Genomic DNA, 22222 nt, shown 5'->3' on the forward strand with positions numbered 1-22222 from the left:
AGACTACCTATAGGAAGGTGGAAATGACTGGTTCTCCTTTCCTTTTTATCATGTTGCAACACCAACAGTTGACATCTTTCCAATGTCAACCGACGCGTAACCTTTCTGATATTGTAGTCAGGCTCTGTGTTGTTTTTGTTTGTGTGTGTGCATGCGTGTCTGTGTTTGTGTGGATGACACACTGCTACAGTATTGCGGTGTTGCATTGGTGAATTGGAACGTGGTTGCACCATAGGGTTGCACTCTATTTTAATGACGTCACGCGCACGTCGCTTAACACCTACACTACAGGTCACACAATGGACAATTGATATGCATCTAGGTTCATTCCTATGTTAATCCTATGTTAAGGTTCAAGGTTCAACTTTATTGTCAACAATACCAATTACAAGTTGAAGTAAAAGGCATGTGAAATTCATTGTGCGCTAAAAACCAACACAGCAGCTACAGTCTCAGGAATATCACATTCAAGACTCAATGTCAAAAGTGTGTTAAAACAAATAAAATCATTATCTAAACTACCTAAGTGCAAAAAGCTCAAGTGCAAACTGCATTGTCATACATGTTAATTAATGCTGGTGTGACAACCGGCGGTCGGCAGCCTTTGTTAACTTTGTTGAGGTGTGAATTTAAAGTTGTTTTAAATCTATGCATGTGCCTGCGCATGCTCCTGTTCAAAAAGGTTGTTGCACAGCGTGTTAGGCCGTCCCATGAGCAATGCAACCCTGGTTACTTGTAAGAGCACTTATCATTTATTTCCTGTATATCTTGAATCTTCTTTGCTGTCACCTTATGACAGCACAATAGCATGTAGCCTACTGTTGAGGTAAAAATCAACATGCTTCACCTCCAGCATTATATGTACTTACATACAGCTATATATACGTACGTATGTATGTATGTATGTATGTATGTATGTATGTATGTATGTATGTATGTATGTATGTATGTATGTATGTATGTATGTATGTATGTATGTATGTATGTATGTACAGTATGTATGTTTGTATGTATGTATGTATGTACACACAGTATATTTATATTGTTTATTTCTTTCACTCATTACATTTGAGAAAATATTGAAACATTTCTAGAAGCACACTTGAGTCATAAACAAAGCTTTACACAGAGGCAAAGATGATGTTAAAATAATGTTGTCATTTTAGGTGACAGAATAGTTAGTCATGGGTAGAATGGTAATGGGTATATTGGTAGCCCATACCCTAGCGGATTAGTGAAACTAAAATCAACCTTAATGTGTACACCAATGACACATATACTCTGCTGTAGGCTTCATAGGCTGTCTCCCCCACAGGAGGGTCCACAGCAGAAACTGAGCCTACTCATCACAGTGAGGGAAACTGACTCTACCATGATGGATATGAGTTAATCATTGCACATCACAGGCTTAAAAACATGGCTTTACTGTATGTGGAAATAATTAATTAAACAAATGTTGTTGTTGTTGTTTCACAGCAAAACCTGTTCATTTTTACCATCTATCTCAATAGAAAGGATATTCCCAAATATTTCCGGATTGTACACATTTGTTACCCCAAAGTCAAAGAGAAAAACAAAACAGTTGCCAACAAGCATTGTATTTCCCATTAGGTATTCAGTCTGTGCGCAAACCTACCCCTGTTGCCAGGCAGTGATCTAAACATTAACGGAAACCGCATGTTTCTGTACTTTCCATTTCTCTTCAGGAAACTTGCATGGTGAAAGCCCTTTCTCATATGCAAATGAACTGTATGAATTGTGTGAACTTTACTGTTACAGTGAGCCACCACTTTCCAGGTTCGTGGAAATAAGGGTGCCGTTCTATAAATTTCACTCCCTCAGAGTGCTCTTCTTCAGTTATCACCATAGAGAGAGGTCACAAGATAAGAGAATCATTATAACGGTTGTTGAGATGACACTAGGCTCAAGTCACACATTGTTAACCTCATCAACAGGTATGTGCTTAATCTTAGCGGACTGTATCTATAAATTATATATTATACATTGTATTATTTGCCAATACAGTCTATCCTAAAGGTTTTTAAAAGTTTTTTTTTCCTTGTTGATTTGGTAGAGAACAGAAGAACGTGGGGTGTACTGTTCAGACAACTGAAGCCTAGATCCGATCAGAGCTGCAACATTTTAGTGAAAAGCCCAATGGAGAAGAAACACCCTAAGGCTCACCGCTTCAGGACTTGTCTCATGTTTCGACTTAAGGTAAAGGATACTCTTCAATACCAACTTTACAAAATCCTTCACTCATCATCACAGTACCAGGCAAGGAGTATGCCTTGAAAACAAGCATGACTATAACAGCAGTATTGTCAACAGTTTGTGGAGCCACAAAATCCATTCATTTTCATGGGTTTTGAATTTAGTAGGCTACTGGTGAAAACATATGACATTTTCCCGAGGTTATAGATTTGTAAAAACATTTTTTTGTTTCACCACAAGCGAAAATAAGTGATCTACAAGCTCTCAACGCATCACGATGCAAGCTTGGCAATTTTTTAATGTAATTTTAAGAACTTTCAACTGAAAAGACCTGACATTTTGCCCAAAATAGGGATACCAGGGCTGATGTGGTTAACATTTTTTTAATTAAATTGCTAAATTGTGATATTGTAAAAAAAAATCTATATTTCCCAAAAGTAAATGCATGTATTTATAAAATAGCTGTGGAACGATACCCAGTCAGTATAGATGTCTCGATCAGCTGTACCGACCTCTGTCCTGTTGTGTTTGTTCAGGACCGGATGGAGCAGAAGAAGGCGCCTGTGGAGCCTCTGTCAGAGGGGATAGAGGGGACACTCAGGGAACTAGCACTGAAGTGGTTCACAGAGACCCAAGCCCCACTCATTGTTCTCAATGGCTTGTTCCCCGCTTGGTTCCAAGGCTTCATCGCCAGAAAGTAAGATCATATGAATATATATCTGGGAACAATAAAACTATAAACAATAGAACATAATAGGCTATTTGTGTAAAATGTATCTTCTGAAATGAATTTGCTTTAATCCGATCCTTAAAGGAGGACATTAATGTTTTGGGAGATAATAGAAGTGTGGGGTTCAATGTGTCAAAGCTTATAGCTGTCCATCTTGCAGGGATGCTGAGGAAGCCCTACAAGACAAACAGCTGGGCTGTTTCCTGATCCGTCTCAGTGACAGGGCTATTGGCTACATACTCTCCTACAAGTGAGTACCTGATTTACCTGTAGAACAGCCTGTTATGACATGGGGCATTTAAGAAAGCCTGTTGTAGTCATGGGCTCAAATACTGTAATGTAAAAACCTCTCGTCTCTTTCAGAGGCAGGGACCGGTGTCGACACTTTGTGATAAACCAAAGCAAAGAGGGACGGTTCATAGTCTCTGGGGACATAGAAGGGCACAACAATCTTTCCGACTTGATAGAACACTACAAGACGAGCCCCATCCAGCCGTTTGGAGAGTATTTGACATCTTCATGTTTTGAGGTAAGGATTAGATCACTCACATTATGTTGTGACACATACAGCAAAATCTAAATGTATATTTTCTATATTTTAAAACACAATTGTTTGCTGTCTGGGGATGCATGTGGTGTATAAGGATGCATCTCTTACTGGTGTATTCTTTTGTTTATATCTAGGCAATCAATGGAGACCTGTATGACATAATCCAAGTCATGCCTAAAGAGAAGCCTGTAGTCAGTGTCAGGGCTGTGAAGAACATTTGGAACGGCAACAACAGCAACAGAACCACACAGCAGCCCACCACAGTGCCACCAAAGAGCAACAGAACACCAGGGGTGGGTAACTGTGACTCTGGAGTTTGAAAAAATATACAAAGGCACTCTTTTTCTTATACAATAGCATTCCTATGAAGATATTCTAAAAAAAGGATTTATTCTGCTTGATACACATGTGTGTCAACAACATGTTTGCCTTCATTAGAGTGATTCATCGCACTCTGATGAAGGTGAACTAAGACTCTTACAATATCTTTAGTATCCTTGATATTCTCAAATGAATATGTGTGTTATAATCCTATTCTACAAAACTCAGTTTTACAATCCAACTTGTGTCAACAGGTGGTACGACCTTTGCCGAGGTGTAGCGGGCCCTTCAAGAATAGCGCCCTGGATGACGAGAGCTCTGCCCAGGGCAATGTTTTGTACGCCCATCTGAAGAAGCACAAACCCAGGGGAAATCCCGGAGCCCAACCCCGCTGTCTGGGGAGCTCACACGGGGGTTCACCAGGGAGAACAACAACCCAGACATGTCAAAGGGAGAACCAGAGCAGGGTCAGACCCGCCGTAGGTTCAGACACTGTGTATTCCGAACTCACACTGCTGGACATCAGGGGAAGTTCTATGCCACATTTGGACAATAACACAAATAAACGCTACAGGCCGAGTGCAGCCTCACCTACCCCACCAAGACTCTCTCCCGACCCTCCGAGACATAACGCTCGCCGTCCCCAGCTACAGGAACAAAGGCCCACAGGCAGCCACAGTCTGGAGTACCTGCGTGATGAATCCCCTGTCTACTGCCTGGCTGGCACACCTGGCCACCAACTCAAAGCCAATGGCAATGGATCATTTGTATTCCAGCAGGACAGTGAGCCCATGTATGCTGAGGTCCCCAGTGAAGCGACTCTCAATCGCCTCTTCCTTGACAACACATATGAGCAGATTCCAGAGCATGGGTTCAGAGGGGCAACGGCCCAATTTAAACCCAACAACCGTCATTAACATTTTGTGTAAATAGACAATTTTTATCTCCTTTCATTTATTTATTGAAATGTATTGAAACATCTCTGGCACAGGATGCACAGGACGCCAGACTGAACATAATATAAATATTTTATATTGTGATAAATTTATGTTCACAATTCACAACATACTACCTTGCAAGCCACCACTCACTCACTCACCCCACCCCACCAATACATCCGTAACCCACATACAATCCTACATATACATACAATACATATACATGCATAATTCCATTTTTTATTTTTTTAAATTCCCTTGGTTTACCAGTCTCTTTTCAGAGTGACAGTTTAGTGGTAACAGTTTTAGGGAATTCTCAACTTGTACTTATTATCTCAAAAGTGGACGAAAAAAGTGTCTCGAAAGTGAAATCATATATCTGGTGCACAAGTTTACAGACCTCAATCATATCTCCTCTGTGTCTTCTATATTAAATAACGCTGGAAACTGTAAATGTCTTAACGTTTCTTCATATGACAATGCAGATTGTTCTTCACTGGACCCCAGAGGAGGTGGTTATTTGTCTATTTACTGTTGTAAACAATTTAAATAACACTATCATAGTCTAATCTGTTACCGTTTAATTTGTATATTTTGGGTGCTCGGGTCGTGCAGGGGTCAAGTACCTGCCCACTACTGCAGAGTCTAGGGTTCAAACCACTGTGGTGCATCCGGCTTGCCGAGCGTCTATACAAACACAGTTCAGGCGTGGGGAGGGTGATCTTTGTCACCACACGTACTCCTACGGGCTGGGGCAGTGCCTGTCAGAACAGGAGGAGTAGGACGGAGGCGCTATGTCCTCCTGGGTGAGCCAGTAGGGTATGACAGCGGGGGCAAGCAGTGGGAGGAATTAATTGGCATAACATACTAAATTGGGAGAAAAAAGTGATAGTTATATATAGCTATAATATACAAAAATATATATATATGTTGCATCTAAGCTTACATTGTGCTTTTTATCCATTTAAACTAAGAATATAATCACTGTATTTATCTATATCTGTATTTATTTATTTATTTATTTTATTTATTTATTTTAACTCCTCTTGAAAATGAAAATACAACTGAGATTCCTTCTTATGTGCTGGACACTGACTGTGCCAATATCATAAATCTATTAAACACAATACATTGAATACCTTAATTGGATGATAAAATAAACCATCTAGGCCGATGTTTGAATGTTTGAATGGAAACCCAAATGTTAGACAAAGAGGCAGACAGTCAGATACACACAGGTCAGGAGAGTTCAGGCAGAGAGCTCCCTCACTGGCTCTATTTTTCACCAGCTGTAACTGCCAGGCTGGGTAGTAAATCCTGCGGGAGATAATGCTATCAGTCAATATCCCCCAAGGACACAGGCAATGTCCGGGTATACCGCCGCTAAATTGAACAGATGAAGAGGAGAAATACATGCATTTTGCAGTTAATCCTCCATGTGAGAAGAATTCTCACACAACAAGCCTTTTTGTTCTCTTCAGTCTAATAAATACGGTGCATGCTACATTTTCACTGTGACCGTCTTGTAAAACCTGCATCAGTAATCTGATAATAATAATGAAAGATGGAAGCAATTTATGCTTACACTAAATTCTGAATTCACTTGACCATAATTATGCAGAAATACCAACTTAACGTTTTGAAAGGGCATACATTATATCTTTTGCAGTGTTTTCCTGTAAATGATCTAAAAAATCAAGTAGCCTGTCAAATGTAGTATTTACACTGCAAAAGAGTCTCAAAACTAAGGTCTCTTGAATAAAAGGCATGTGTACAGTAGCATTTCACATCAGAGAGTCTTATTATTGCATGCCTATGCGTTGTATGAATATCATTCATCAAGGACATAAAGCGAAATGCATGTATCCTGTCAGTTTACCCCTGCAGACTTCCCTCCCAGGCGTTTGGTATACTAGATCTGTGGGCTGGTCTTTCTTCCCAATCAATCTATTGGGAACCATTTCCAAGAAGGTGGTGATTCATGAGGGCTTGACATGTTCTCTCAGAAAATACTCATTCCATCACAGTAGTGACACACTGTCAGAGGTGAATATCATAGTATTTAAATATAATAACAGGGTATTATATGAAAGTTAAGCAGAATACACAATGTACAATATTTAATATTGATGTAAATAGGAGCAACCTCACAGTTATGATAATGCCAAACTGAACAGCCAGGGGAATTCAGCTAAATCAATGTGCATAATGTGTTCAGAGCATGAAAATATTTTGATTAAAGCCTGCTTCCGTCAGCAGTGTGCTCCATTTCCAGTAAAATCGTTTGCATAAAGGCCTCAGCAGCATGTGTGCAGCATGCACGTAGGGGAAGTTGTGGTCATGGATGTTTAAAGGTTGTTCATTGATCTTATCTTTTGTTGTTGGTTGCTCTCTTCCATTCTGATAACATTAGCTTTATTTTTGCATTTGAATATTTGACAACATAGGCTTGCTCTGTTGGGCCCTGTAATGGAATCTATCTACTGTATGTAACAGTAAGTCATAAAACTTCTATTTCAAATAATGATACAACCTTAATTTGTTATATATTTTACTATCAAGACCCACATTATAATTTATTTTGCATAATTTATACAGTAGAGGTGCCTTTGAGAAACATTCAGGTGCACAATTAATTTATCAGTTGAAATGTACATTGTCCCTTCACTCATCAGTCAGCAAATGGTTTATGCTTGGAAACAACATTAGAAATCTGTCAAATAATTCCCTCACGTGAATTAGAAAACGTTAACCTGTCACAGCTGATTAATATCACATTTCTGGATCTGTGTGCTCATAAAAAACACTCAGATTTCATAGGAGTCATAACAGCAGCATTTCCTTTTAAAGTGGAATGGATCACAAAGTACAAATTGAATTTAAATTGAGTGCATGAATTGGCTGAATCTGTTTTAAGGGGGCTAAATCTGGAGATCATATTCACAGAGGGCAGACTGTCCACTGCCTGCCGCACCTCAATAGTATTCTCTTTTAAAGTGCCATTGAATACTAAAAACATGTTTTTTAAAGTGCTCATGTTATGTAACCCTAATGGCACCAGTTTAATTCCTAACTGATTAGATTAGAGCAGGGGTCTTCAACAGGGGGTCCGGGACCCCTAGGGGGTCCTCAGAGTTACTACAGGGGGGCCTCCAAATCTTTGTGTGATATGATATTTTTTACATTAACCACTAGCATCCCATTTCTGAGGAGTACTTTAGCCAAAAATAGCAGATCTACAAGCTCTGCGAGGCGATGTCTATTTTTGGCAAAGAGGTATATGTGTATAGGGAAAAAAAGAGCAGACCAAGTTAAAAAAGATCTTGTTTAATCTGCAGCACAATTTTATACAATATAGAGGGGGTCCCTGCTTCATCTCTCTCTCAGCTAGGGGGTCCTTGGCCTGAAAACGTTGAAGACCCCTGGATTAGAGAATGGAGTGAAGAATGGAGTCGGGCACAGCCATTGACTGTAAATACAACCAAACAAGGCTGCATACTGTAACTGTCCATTCCAGCAGGGGCCCAGCTGAGATGACACTCCAATGGCTGCTTTATAGCCACACTGAGCCCCCGTATCACAGTCCACCAGAAGCCGCCCTGTCGGAATCTAAATCAGCAGATGTTCTCTGTGAGGGCAGTAATTAATGAAGCCGCACCATCAGCAATATATTGCCCCGAATATTTAATACTGCCCCCATAAAGCAAGCTGGAGGTAACAGCATGAGGAATTAACTGCATATTAGTGTGGCACTGCCTTCTCTGATGACTGCACACGGCTCGCCACCACAGTTCCTCAACTTCTTTCCCATTCGCCCAAGCCCAACTAACTGATTATGCAAATAGCATGCAAATAGCATATTCATGGTCAAGTCCTGTTACCTGTCAATATATGTGGTAATGCTAATTATGCACCATTAGAACATCACTTGTCATTGACAAAATGAAAAGCTTACCACTGCCAGTTATTTTTTCCTCACTAGTCCAGCCTATAAGGGAGACGTCAATCAAATAACCCAGTTTCTATAAATCAGCCCCGTTGTGCACAAAGTAGGATAACTATAGTGAATCATCACCCAACAAACATGACTAAGGACAGCTTCTAACTGCTTTGTGAAATGTACTGGGCTTTGTGCATGTAACAGTAATGGTAAATGCTGAGGCAGCTCACACTCCTAATGAGCTCATTCTGCTTAAGATGTCATGGGGTTGTACAATGGGATACGCATAGACATAATGATGTGATCTTTATTGTTCTTCAACCATTCCTGAATGGGATGAGATGAGCCGAGTAGCCCACAGTGTACGTGGGTAGAATCTTATAACTCACGCAAGTTTCAGGTCAGTTCAGTCACTGGAAAGGATTCATGATGTAGGGTAATCTTTAATATTTACTTTATATGTGAAGGCCATACTTCCCACCTATTTCATTGTGCCTCCATGTAAATCCAATGTCAAAAAAGCTGATGTCTCCATTCTTCCATAATTATTTTGTGTGTGTGTGTGTGTGTGTGTGTGTGTGTGTGTGTGTGTGTGTGTGTGTGTGCGTGCGTGCGTGCGTGCGTGCGTGCGTGCGTGCGTGCGTGCGTGCGTGCGTGCGTGCGTGCGTGCGTGCGAGTGTGCGTGCGTGCGTGCGTGCGTGCGTGCGTGCGTGCGTGCGTGCGTGCGTGCGTGCGCGCACACCCAGTTGTGCCCATGTCCAGTGAAAGCAAAGCAGAGACAAATGCTTTCAACAAATCTGATTCACACAAAACAAACAGAAGAGTACTTTATTAAAAGTTAAGCCCAGTAATTCCCATTATTCACGCTGGGAAATGTTTATTAAAGAATCAGCTGAGACAACAGGGAGATAAAATGTAGAGATGCTAGAGGCTAACGTATTCACATTCAGATGACATGAGCCCTTCATTCAATTGGAAAATAGTAAGATGTGATTGTCATTGTGCTCCTGTTCTAACAAGAAAGGACACAAACTAACATGACAAAAGCAATGCAATGTAAACAAGATAGAGAGCACAGTTCTGTTCATGCATGTTGCAAATACAATTATTGCATAGCTAAATTATCACTCTCCAGGCATGTTTCAAACAATATCTGCTGTGTTGTTGGAGGAAGACATATTGGACACACAGTAATCTCATTCATACATCGATATAAGTTTTTTTTGCGTAACCTTAATATATCCAACATTAATATATGCCAGTGTCTGGCAGAAGTAGATACAGTAAAAAGGGTTCATATTAATACCTTGTTTTTCTTTCTAGAAAATGTAAAAAGTAGCCTTTTCTCCCCACATGTGACACATTTTGGTCAAGCCCTATTATTTCTTTAAAACATGAAACAACCTGCGTTTCATCAAAGAAGAAAGTAAATTAATTCAATAAATTCATATAAAGAGCTGAGACATCCTGAGAACCAGTCTTATTTAGTCATACAGTTCCCCACTAAACAGACTTCACAGATAGCAGGCAAAGGAGGAGTGAAGTTTGAGAGGAAATAGGAGATATAGGCACTGTGCTGTTGTATAATGTAGCACGGTCTGGGTAGAGTCAGGGAGGGTCTGTCCAGATGTGTCCAACATCTTCACCATGTGACCAACGTGGGAAGCTTCCCAAGGAACACTCTTAGATTCGAATGTGGAAGGTACTGCAGGCACAAATAAGACAAAAAACGAAAACTTTCACAATCAAATTGGAATAGCATGTTGAGGGGCCCCTACAGAGCACACCTCAAAAAGCACTTTAAATTTGCAACTCTATGTCCCCCGCGGCTTCTCATCTACTGCCACACCCCAGGAACTGACACAGCTCTGGGTAGGCCACCCAGCCTGGCAGAGATCTGTGCTCCTCAGAGCGCATTTAGATCCTACTCTCCTTACGCACACTGTGACCTAACAGACATGTGCCAGATCACTGACAGAGCACTGAAACTGTTATCTGCTTTTCAAGATCATTAGAATGACCTCTTTCTATCTGCAGACACACCAGTGGTGTTAATATGAGTCACCCATCATAAGTGATTAGTGTTTCAGCATGCTTCTGACTGGCAATGAAATCAGACATGGGCCGTTTGCATTTAAATGAAGGCACATACTGGAAGCTCAGGGTGACAATAATGAGAGCAGAGAGCCACTAAAATGACAAACAGCCGACTGGGGGCTGAGCTAAGGAGACACAGCCCATGACTAATACTACATGGCATGCATGTGTTGATTAACTTTTAAGGGGCGTATCATATTCAAATTCTGTCCATATTTCACATTTCTGTTTAAAAAAAAGAAAATAATTTGACTAGAAAATATTATCTCCATTCTTTTGTACATTTTGGAATATGTAGCACATTGCGTTGTAATAAATGGATGCAAATCATGTTTTATACTATACCATGGAGAATAATTGATTCTGATTGGCCATCAGATACCCTATAATCACTGCTCAAAAGTAATTGTAGTTACACATTAAATTGCATCTGGAAATTAACCACATGAGCCCTATAGCGCCCCTATTCTGAGCTTGTTATATATAGACATTTGCCCCAAATAGCATACTATAGTATAATCAGAGAGAACCTTTCTGTAGTGCATACAGTACCTTAAAAAGTCAGGAGCCCTAGATATCATGTTTTCAAAGTCAGCGAAGGAGAGTTTGTTGTCCCCGTCCAGATCGGACTCCTCAATGGTCTTCTCACACACCAGGTCCACCTCCTCGGCAGTCAGCTCCTCCTTCGTCAGCTTGTTTAGAGTCTTCTCCAAGTCCTCTTTGCACAGAAAATTATCCACATTGTAATCTGTGGACACCACAAGGAACAGGAAATGCATTAGAATAGCTAAGATTCATTTTAAACACAGTCCAGGGAAATAGGAGGAACCCAAGGTGAGGGTTTGTTAGAGAAGTCCACCTTTACCATATATCTTGAAGGCAAATATGGCCTTCAGCTCTCTGGGGGCCGTTTCACTGAGGACGGAGAACATGTCCACAAAGTCATTGAAGCTGAGGTTCCCCTGTCCATCCTCTGAGAAACACTCCACTATCCGGTTTCGGAACGGGTTTTCCTGCACATAAAGGCGGTTAAACTTTAATATGTCTGACAAAACCGTGAATAGCATACAGTAATATACAGATAACAAAAAAATATTTAAAAAAATAATACATAGCAAGGAACATTGATTGATTGTCTGTTACTTTAACTTGCTCAATAAGGAAATTAATCTTGCACCATACAGTATACTGTATATAAACAAGAAAACAAAAGAGTATACACAACACAGTAGAAAACAGTAACACCACACAACAAGGACAGAACGATCAGTTAAAGTATTCGCACTTTTCTTGTCTTTGTGTTTTTTTCTGTAAATAAAGTTTGAGTTGTATATGCAGCTAGAAAGAATATCTTTAGGATAAACGGTAAACCTCTTACTAAAACTAGCTCTTGAATACTTGACCTGAATGCTTCACTCTCCCAATGGACAGTTCATGAAGATATGGGCTCCATACCTTCGGTTTTCTAATAACACAGTGGCTTCAACACTTTCAAGTGTTTTTCTTGACTAATTTTCTTGACTAAAGTATCTCAACTTCTGTGTGTTGCACGTTTCATGACCATGACAGTTTCATGGCCAATCTGTGTTTATAGGCTGTTGTTTATATGCTGCAAAACGTAGGTTGGGTGTGTTCTGCTGAGCACAGTGTTTCACAGTGAAAGGCTGACTCCATCTCATTGCTGGTATGACGGTGTCTTTATTTTCTCCTCTGGTTCTTGTCCATAGCTGAAGATCTCTCGCAATTAGCTGACTCAACACAGTACAATCATAGAGCAGAGAGGAGGTCATCATTAAAGGACATCTGAGATACAAGTTTCTCTATGATGTGTGTGTAATGAATTGCTTTGAGAGCTCTTGTTATGCCCACATGTTCCAGCTCCAAATGTAACATCAAAATGGCTTTTGGCACCAGGACCTCTGTAATTCCTGAATGGATCCTCGAAAATGGCCATTGATATGCCAGTCTCCTCAACGAAGCTAATTAACACAAATGCTGAGGCAAGCAAGGATTAGATTTACAGTTATGATGCATTACAGTTACAGGACTTTGGAGACAAGCGTGTAAATTCCCATGCCTTCATCAATCCTTGCTTGAGTGGTCTGTCTTCCCGCAGCTGGCCTGTGACAGCTTTACAGGCACAGGCCAATTATGTCCAAAGGAAGGACACATTATGAGACTGTGCTAAAAACTGTACTCCCCTGTGGAGGTGGACTCTATATAAACTAGTGTGTACTTCTGCCTAATATGTCGGAGAAATGTTGAGATACTTCTTTCATGTTGCATAGCATTGCAAAGTCCTTCACAAACCTTTTCACATAAAGTTAACTTTCACAAGCCCACAGGATGTGGCAGGGTACAAACAACAGGGAAGGTGGCATTTAAAAATAAATTCTGTCTCATAAAAAAGAGGGCATATTAGATTATGTGTCAGACCACATTAGCACTGGTCTGATGCTGCCAGTGTTTGTCTGCTGTCAGCTTGGAGTTCAGGTCAGGTTATTCTTTTCCTAGGATTGCAGGGGAAAACGTGAGCTCAGATGGCCTGTGATTGGCTGAGATGGGGGAGGTTAACCTATTCCATCCACCAATGCTTGCCAACTTGGATAGCATGCTGGTCGATGCACGGGGCCATCTATCGTTTTATCGTCTATGGACTCTCCTGTGTGATTATTGGTTCTTTCCAATTAATATGACTCAAATGGCAGTAATAAAACATAGCTTTTTAGCTGACCTGCTTATTACTTCGTAGTTCACCTCGCACCAGAAACATGTCACGTTCATTGACTTTTGACACAACCGTGGTCACCTTCATTCACTGAACATGCTTGGCACTTCAAAAAACATCTCGCTAACAGTTTCAGTTTTAAAAAAATCACTTACTCAATACTCAGGGGAAATAAGCCTCCTTTGCTTTACTGGCAAACATATAGAGTCCTTAGACAACAAGTTATGTAATGTACGGGCATGGGGGCATCAGATATCACCTGCTGAGTTTTCAGAGTATCATGCTGACAGAACAAAGACACTCCCCCGTAAAGTATGGGTATGCATCATCATTTACAACTAAAGAATGTGCATCCCCTTAGTCCAGCTGAAATGAAAAATATGGCTTTCATACTTTTGTATCCATGGTAATAATGGAGACATACCATCATAGATGCAAAAAAATAAAAAAAATAAACAACAAGTCAGTAAAACTAAAAGGTGATGTCTGACTACATTGGCAGGTCCAGAACAATTTCAACCAATCGGGCTCATATCATGTCAATCCCATAGCTTCTAGAACCTAGAGCCTGCCTATACTTTATCCGGTTTTAGTAAGAAATTACCTTTAGTTCTGGCATGTTGACTATTAAGGATAACGGCACTTGACATTCTGGGTCGTTAGTGTAGTCCATCGGTACAAGATGTGGGGCCAGCTCATGATATCTGCCGTGCAACCTAGAACACACAAACAAAAGACAGCAGTACTGCTTGTATCATCACATTTATTCTGAATCACAGCCTGTCATACAAGACATACTGTAATGTGCCAGATACTGATCACAGCATGAAAACAACACTATCTGCTGCTCAGCTCAGTGGCATTGAGGTTAAAGGGTCCGCTATGAGTTTGGAGGGTTAGCGTTCGAACCCTGGCCGAGTCATTCCAAAGTCTCTGAAAATGGGACCCAATGCCTCCCTGCGTCATACTAGCGTCATGTCCAAGGAATGTACTTGTACATCAAGCTGCCTCACGCTACAGAGACAGTTTCCTGCCCTATGTGCCTTTGCTCGGCAAGGCTTACTTACTACTCAGTGGTGGTAAAGGTACTCACATTTCTTACTTAAATAAAAGTATCAATACTGCAATGTAGATATACTCTTACACTCGTTACAAGTAGAAGTCCCATATTCAAAAAGTACTTGAGTGAAAGTACAAAAAGTATCTGCATCAAAATATACTTAAAGTACCAAAAGTAAAAGTAATCATGGTGCAGAATTTCCCATTTTACAAGTTCAAAATGTATACATTTTGTTTTGAAAAAGACAATCTACAAGCTCACAATGCGTCGCGATGCGACGCATTGTGAGCTTGTAGATCTGCTATTTTCAAATGGCCAAAATATATATAGGGCTGAAGTGGTTGGAGTTTGTGTGTTTTGTAATGATAACCAAAATCTTCAAAGTAACTAGTGACTAGTAAAAGTACAATATTTTGTGATGTGGTGGAGTACAAGTAAAAGTATTGAAAATTGAAAATATTGAAGAAAGTACCTGTTGTTGTTTTTTTAATACCTTAAAAAAACAACAACAACTCACAATTGTACTTAAGTACAGTAGTATAGTTACTTTACACCAATGCTTCTACTACTATCTGCTGCTTAATAAGAGTCAGTGGAGAGACATTAGACATGTCATACTAGTGCGGTGATCACCGCTTATCACTCCACGCAGGGCGCCGTAACAAGGGCTGTGGCACAGGAATACAGTACTGTGTCCCATGAAAAGATATGATACCAGGCCCCTAAAAGCATACTGTATATGGATCATGACATTAATACTGTGGGGCCCCATGTAGCTTCAGGCCCCATTAATCTTGATCACTTTTCACCACTTTATGATGTCCCTGGTTGTAAACTCCATACAGCATGCAACCACCACCAGGTGCGTCAGGGAATGTATACATTCAAAAAGACTGGACTTCTTTGGAAATAATCAGTATCATAGACCATTATGTCTACACTCTTGTGTACACTCAACTGATGTTAAGGGGGGGTGGGGGGGGTTTCTTGCTTTACTCCAGCAGCAATATAGCCTTATTATTGTGGTGAGCATCCAGTAAGCTTGCAGAGGCTGCATGTAGCCTACCACACACACAGTGTGTCATCAGCGGTCGGCAGTAATCTACAACCCTCTTACACTCTGACCCCTGAACAGCCCTGTCACGTGTTTCCTCATCCTAGCAGTGTCATCAATCTCTAGGGTCACTGGTCTTAGAGGACAAACTCATTAAGCTGAAATCAAATAAAGCTGTCAGAATGATGCAGATGCTGCAGCAATGATCATACAACAGTTTGTTCTGGTCAGGTCATTTGATTGGACAAACCTCAAGGCATTCTACGAGTCCTACTTGTTTACATTCTGATAGGTTCAACACTCATTGGAATCTCCCAACTGTTTAATTAGTTACACGATGGTATAGATACATTTCCACTTTCATTTAAGAATCTAAGAAGCCAAGGTTAATTTTGATTGTTGAAAAGACAAAATCACTGCAAACATCATTCCAATCTAAAAAGCAATGGCCTACTCCCAAACAAACTGTGCCTATTAACTATGTTCATTTTGTTCCTTCATAAAATGCAATAAAGTCAACTGCAACATTGTCTTATGGAATTTAGATTTTTGTTATACACATGATACACATTGAAAAGACTAAAATGGACAAGAATGACACAGCTGTATTCCATGGTGTTTCAGGCAGAATTGTGGAACTCAAAGCGACCACCTCATAATGATCAGTGATGATCTTTTTTCTTTCACCTTACATAACTGTGTCATGGTATGTGCTGCTGGGAACACAAGCTAGGGATGTTTTATGAAGGTCATAAAACATGTGATGCTATTACGCTTGATGGAGATCAATTTCGGTATGGTCAATTTCATTTTCAGCGCACCGCTGGCCTTGTAATCAAAGGCAGTTTCAATGTCATGGTGGAGGAACAATTCACCATTCATCCACAATTCGGGGGGCATGCACTGTATGGCAATTTGTTATTAACAGAAAACGTTGGGAATGATTGCAAAGGAAAGTCTAGAGTCTAGAGTCAATAATATGTTATTTACCCAAATGCAAATGATAAATATCATATAAAAATGTATCCTATGTTTAATGTGTACATATCTAATCACATTTGTGACCATTTGTGTTATTGTGTTTACAAGAGTGCAGCCTTTGTAATGTGACAAACAAACAAACAAGTGTCAACTTACTGAAATACTGATGATGCTCATACTGTATGGCCTTGACACATTTCATGACCTGTAATTCCATTACAGTCAATTCTACATGCACTGATTAGATAAAAAAGCAACCTGAGAGTGCCATAATATAGAGCTATAAATAAAATATCCATGTCCCCCAGCTACAGTAAACATGACAAGTGTAATCTCATTAGATAGGTTCGTTTTCGGTAATGGATCATTAGATTTGATCAAATTACATTTTTGATTCATATAAAGCTGCCTATGTCATTCTAATGAGAACTGCAAGAAAAAAGATTACAGAATGCCCTATATTGTAATATTATCAACACATGAATCCGTACAAATGAAATTCGCCCCAATTTTGTAATATGTTGTAATATGTAGTTGTAATATGTAACCACTGAAGTTCATTAAATTCACAGTTCTATCATCAAACCCAAGATAATATTTAAGGGATTATGTTTGATGTCGGAAAAGTGTCTGTCCATTTGAAATTTGCGACAGACAGACAGACAGACAGACAGACAGACAGACAGACAGACTTGAATAGAGCTTCAAGTATCTGCTGACTTGGAAAAGTACAGTGCATAGATACAATAAGGAAAGAACAAAAAGGCTATATTCCGAGAGAAAGGGAAGGCGTCTCATGGCATGTTAACGTGATTTATTTCTCTGTAGGACTGATTGTTGAGCAGCAGTCATTAGGACATGACCGATTACACCATTAAAGCATGGTAAATGTAATCCACAATCTGCCTTGGGACCAGGGTTTGCCCAACTCTAAACTCTGTTTAGGGCCCTAATATTGATTTCAGGGCTCCCTCCCTCTTTTGTCAATCATATAATATCTAATAAACAGTAGACACAACCATAACAATGAAATAATACTGTGTTTCATTTTGTATACTTTTTTGGAGCTTGGGATGGAGGATGTTAAATTGTAGACTATGTTGTTGAGTAATTGAGTAATTGCTTATATTTACACAAGAACAAGTTCAATTGTAACCTTAAATACAGGAGAACTGGGCACTTTTGTGAGGTGGGCTCAGGGAAGAATTGGGCACTCTTACAAAGTGGGAACTGAAGAATTGGGCACTTTTATGAAGTGTGCCCTGTGCAAATCTGTTTGTACTGTATCTTTATCTTTGAAAGCATTACGTTTAATTATCTATGACTAAGGGTGACCGGATGTCCTGAAAGATTCGGGACATCTGGTCTGTCTAGTCTGTCTGTCCTCTCATATGCTCAGTTCTCTGGTTACCAGAGGCCTAGCTTGTCTGTTAGAACAAAGTCAGTTTACTTTGGGATGATCCTTACGCTCTTGTGCTCGTAATAACATCATAAGTCACAAGTTGGTTTGGTGTTGTATGCGCTACAGTGAGGGTGGCTTAAACCAAATCTTGCTTACACAATACAGTACATTAACATTACTGTGACTGTCTGTTTTACCAAATGATCAGCAAGGGGTACATAGAAGTACTAGAAGGTAGGTAGATACAGGAATATGAGGTGGCTCCACTTACCGAAGGATTTCTTTGCGTGTGAAGTAAGTGCAGTCCTGTGACAGGAAAGAAAGCAGTGTGTCAAAAGAATAAGTATGAATAAGCAGAAGTAAACAAATGCCAAAACATAAAAGACAAAAAGTAATGGTAACACAATACAAAATCATATATTTTATTTTATACACTACTATGCAATGTAGAGTACCTTGTCCTAAAAAAAAAATCGGTGTAGTTAATTACCTTGCATCCCTGCTCTAAGACCAAAAAGCATACCAGGTTGAGTGCAATGAACTACTTGGTTGACTAGAAAACCATCAGTATTAGGGGTCGATGTGGACCACTGGTATGAATGACAGGCTCAGGTGGCATATAGAATGACAGTATGGGGCCTTGCAAGTCAACAGAACGCCTATTACACTAAGCCCTGAATGAGGTCTCAAGTATCACTAAAGGTATGACTTGTTGTCAGAGTCATGTTGTCACCTGGTAGTTGCAACACACACATTGAGGCAAGGGAACATGATCAGGTGTTGTCTGCACTGTGAGTTATCGTATATAGGGGCATGTACAGTATATGATCCAACAGCCCCACTGGATCCACCAGAGTTTTGCACACATGTGCACCGATAGTGCAGTTGCAAAATGGCACGGTGCTGAGCCTGCACATTGCACACCTGCTGTATTTCTGTCCAGATTTACTCTGAGATTTTGACTGCTGTATTTTAGATTGTGTCGAGGCTTGTGTGAGTTCTGACTTCTGCAGGACAACTATTTCCTCCTGTTACTTGCAGCTTTATCTATATACATTTCCACGCTGCACAAGCCAGTTTCCCCTCAGGTATTAATCAAGTCGATCTCGTTTTATTTCAAGTTCCCTGTTACATCAGTATAGGGCTGAGCTGCGTGTGAACCAGAGTATTATCAGTTAGCCTCCGGAGACAGCTTTATAAGCCAAAGATTTAGTTCTGCAGTTTACCCTGTTTAGCGTGGCATGCCAGAGAATGCCAAAACCAACGCTAGGAACTTTGCGGGGGCTCATAGAGCCCCCTTAAAATTTATCGACATTAGGTTGTGAGCATTGTTAATTGCTCATTAATTTGAAATACCGGGACATTACTGTGATGTAATACCAACCAAGCCACTAATCTTAGTTATTTGTAGACAGACTGAGCTGAATTCATTTAGTGCAACACTGGACCATATTGCCTTCATGATAGAACTGCAAAGGAAAGTGTGTCTGTTGTCTGTGCAGTACCATGCAGAGCTTGGAATGGGCTCTACTATGCACAGCAGCCATATTGGAAAGAAATTGGGCCTCTTCCTTACTTCTTCACAGGTGTTACCTATGATACTAATGAAGGCTCTGTGCCATTCTGGTCAAACAGAGCCAGGGTGTACGTTGGCTATTAATTAACTGGAAACACTCTGCTGCACCAGTGGGTCTCAAAGTGTGGTCCAGGGACCCTCATGGTTCCTTGAGGGGGTTCCAAATGAACCCTTACGGGTGTGTAATTCTGAGAGTGTACAAATGGAACCAAATGGACCCGTAAGTGTCCATTTGGTTCCATTTGTACACTCTCAGAGTTATGGGGGTCCTTGAAATAAAGTTTTGAGAACCACTGTGCTACGCTAAATGGAACAGAGCCTTCATTAGTATAAATGGCGTGGCGTATAAATGGCATGGCGAGAGAGTATGTTTTACCCCCTGTCCGTCCGTCCGTCCGTCCGTCCGTGTGTGTGTCCGTGTGTGTGTCCGTGTGTGTGTGGCCGTGTGTGTGTGTCCGTCCGTCTGTGAACAGCTAATCTCCCGCACCGCTGGCTTGACCGCAGCGAAACGGTGCACACACACTCCCTGGATGCCAATTCCGAACCTCTGCCCCAATTTTTTCACATGGGCCTATTATAGCGCCACCAGGAGGCTGCTTTTTACAAAACACATTTTTTCACAGTACTCCTACAGATTTTGTCCAATCATCACGCAAATCGGTACACAGTATCTCTATAGTCATTAAACGAAACAGGTCTTTCAGATTTTTCATATTCCATCCTGATTGGCTAAAAATGGCTTCCAAAGTTTGCAGGACTGCTCCGTTTTGAACAAAATACCTAAAATGATGAACACAGCATGCAATTTCCGTGAAACTTTGCACGCACATTCCCACTAGGCCGAGGAAGAAATGCCACTTGAACATTTTCTAATCAGCATGGTGGTGGCTATAACAGGCCGATTCGTGTTTTTACCTATAACTGCACCGATCTGCGTAAAACTTGGTATGAGCACTCCCTAGAGGTCAAGGAAAAACCTTTGCGCTGCATTTTCACTTCTGCCTTTTATAGCGCCACCAGGAGGACGACTTATGTAAAACATATTTCTTTATATTTCTCCTTCCGATTTTATCCATTTTTCATATTCCATCCTGATTGGCTAAGATTCACATCTAAAGTTTGCAGTAGTGGCTTGTTTTGAAAAAAATGCCGCAAATCATGAACGCAGCGTCCGATTGCGGTCAAACTTTGCATGCACATTCACACTATGTTGAGGAACAAATGCTACCCTTTTAACATTGCCCTTTTATAGCGCCACCAGCAGGTCTAATTTAGCGAAACACATTTTTGGAACAAAATGCCTCAATTCATGAATGCAGTGTCCTATTGCCATGCAAGGCCTAGGAAGAAATGGCACCCTTTTCACATTGGCCTATTATAGCGCCACCAGGAGGCCACAATAACCTACCTGACCTGGCGGAGACCTGTGCTCCGAGAAGCACTTTTTCTAGTTTTAAATCAAATCGAATGACAAAAATGTACTTTCTCTTATGGTGGTCCCTGGCTGCACAATCTTTTCAAATCGGGTCTGTAGCATGATATTGGGGACCTTGACATGAAAATGTTTGAGAAGCACTGCCATATATAGTAGAAACACTTTTGGTAAGTGTATGTAAACCAGTCGCTCCAGTCAGTACAGGACAGCCTTCCTTCTAACATTTCTCTTGTCTCATTTGAGTTGTCTGGAGCTACATTTGTAAATGTCATCTACATTCATGATCCATTTTAGAGACTTAAAATAGAGAAAGCAGAAGTTCATTTATCCATTCGCAACTCAGAGAGTGTTCAAATGTAAGTTAACCCAATGGACCCATAACTCTCAGAGACAGACACTAAGGATTTCACTGTGTGGCTACTCCAGTCTCCTGCATATTACACTGATAATTTGAGTTGTCACTACAGCAGTGTGCTGAGGAAATTATCCTATACAGGCATATACCACACATGGCAACTCTGTGCGATTCTTAAATTGCAGACAGACAACATTGTTATTTCTAATAAGGGCAGTTAAGAGCAACAGAAGTAACTAGAGAAGCTCTTGAGCAGTAAGTTATCTCCCAAGGGTAGTGTTTCCAGGCATGCTATCATACTGGCTTGGCATCAATTATTAAGTCACACCTAATCGTAATGATAAACCTGTGCAGGCATAGCTGGCGTTTCTTCACAGGACAAGGCATCTATTGTTACAGAGTACTAAAGGTTAGGGCTACTCAGATGTTCCCCCGAAGACCACAAGATCCTCCAGTTGAAATGAAATCAGAGCCTTCTGCTATTAATTTAAATACATTATTGTGCATCATCATGCCACATGATGTAAGCATGGATCTGACTAATGGACTAATCTAATTTCATATACTGTAGGCTTTAAAAATGCATATCTCTTGGTCTTGGGTTGTCTCTACACAGTAAAATCCTCAACGTTAATTTATCCATTTGTAACTGAGGATTTTACTTGTATACAGCATTGTCTACTAAAATATACAAATATAGCCTACCTATTAGACAGCTATTAGATAGCCTAAATCATATTTTCAGTGGAAGATTTCCATCAGCTGAGGGTCATTTTAGCCATTGCTTCTTATTTGTTGCAGACAGACCATGTAGGATACTTTGTATTTCCAATTATGACCC

At 40.4% G+C, this 22222-nt stretch overlaps 2 protein-coding genes across 5 annotated transcripts in view; one reads left to right on the plus strand and one right to left on the minus strand.

The window, feature by feature from the left end:
- The first annotated feature begins 1386 nt into the window (after positions 1 to 1386).
- On the plus strand, positions 1387 to 5723 carry LOC311047682 (uncharacterized protein). Of its 2 annotated transcripts, none has more exons than XM_084060482.1 (7): positions 1387 to 1955; positions 2075 to 2217; positions 2751 to 2911; positions 3105 to 3194; positions 3308 to 3473; positions 3629 to 3808; positions 4109 to 5723. In XM_084060482.1, exons 1-7 carry the CDS (start codon positions 1913 to 1915, stop codon positions 4730 to 4732), a joined length of 1407 nt encoding a protein of 468 aa, XP_083916608.1. In that variant the 5' UTR covers positions 1387 to 1912; the 3' UTR covers positions 4733 to 5723. The 2 variants fall into 2 exon arrangements, with proteins under 2 accessions (XP_083916608.1, XP_083916607.1); XM_084060481.1 differs by having other exon boundaries at positions 3629 to 3787; positions 4070 to 5723.
- A 4600-nt stretch (positions 5724 to 10323) lies between these two features.
- Positions 10324 to 22222, minus strand: part of cib2 (calcium and integrin binding family member 2) — a gene marked incomplete at its 5' end in the record, with an annotated part of 13016 nt that continues 1117 nt past the window's right edge. Inside the window, 5 exons of one of the 3 annotated variants that reach the window (XM_084059866.1) lie at positions 10324 to 10398; positions 11343 to 11538; positions 11656 to 11803; positions 14123 to 14234; positions 18287 to 18321. In XM_084059866.1, coding sequence (XP_083915992.1) covers positions 10377 to 10398; positions 11343 to 11538; positions 11656 to 11803; positions 14123 to 14234; positions 18287 to 18321 — 513 coding nt within the window. In that variant the 3' untranslated portion in view covers positions 10324 to 10376. Of the gene's footprint in view, positions 10399 to 11342; positions 11539 to 11655; positions 11927 to 14122; positions 14235 to 18286; positions 18322 to 22222 lie in introns of all 3 variants that reach the window. The other 2 variants (XM_084059865.1, XM_084059867.1) reach the window with 2 other exon arrangements.

Source organism: Gymnoscopelus microlampas (assembly GCF_963454915.1).
Source record: "Gymnoscopelus microlampas genome assembly, chromosome: 6".
NCBI classification, from domain to species: Eukaryota; Metazoa; Chordata; class Actinopteri; order Myctophiformes; family Myctophidae; genus Gymnoscopelus; species Gymnoscopelus microlampas.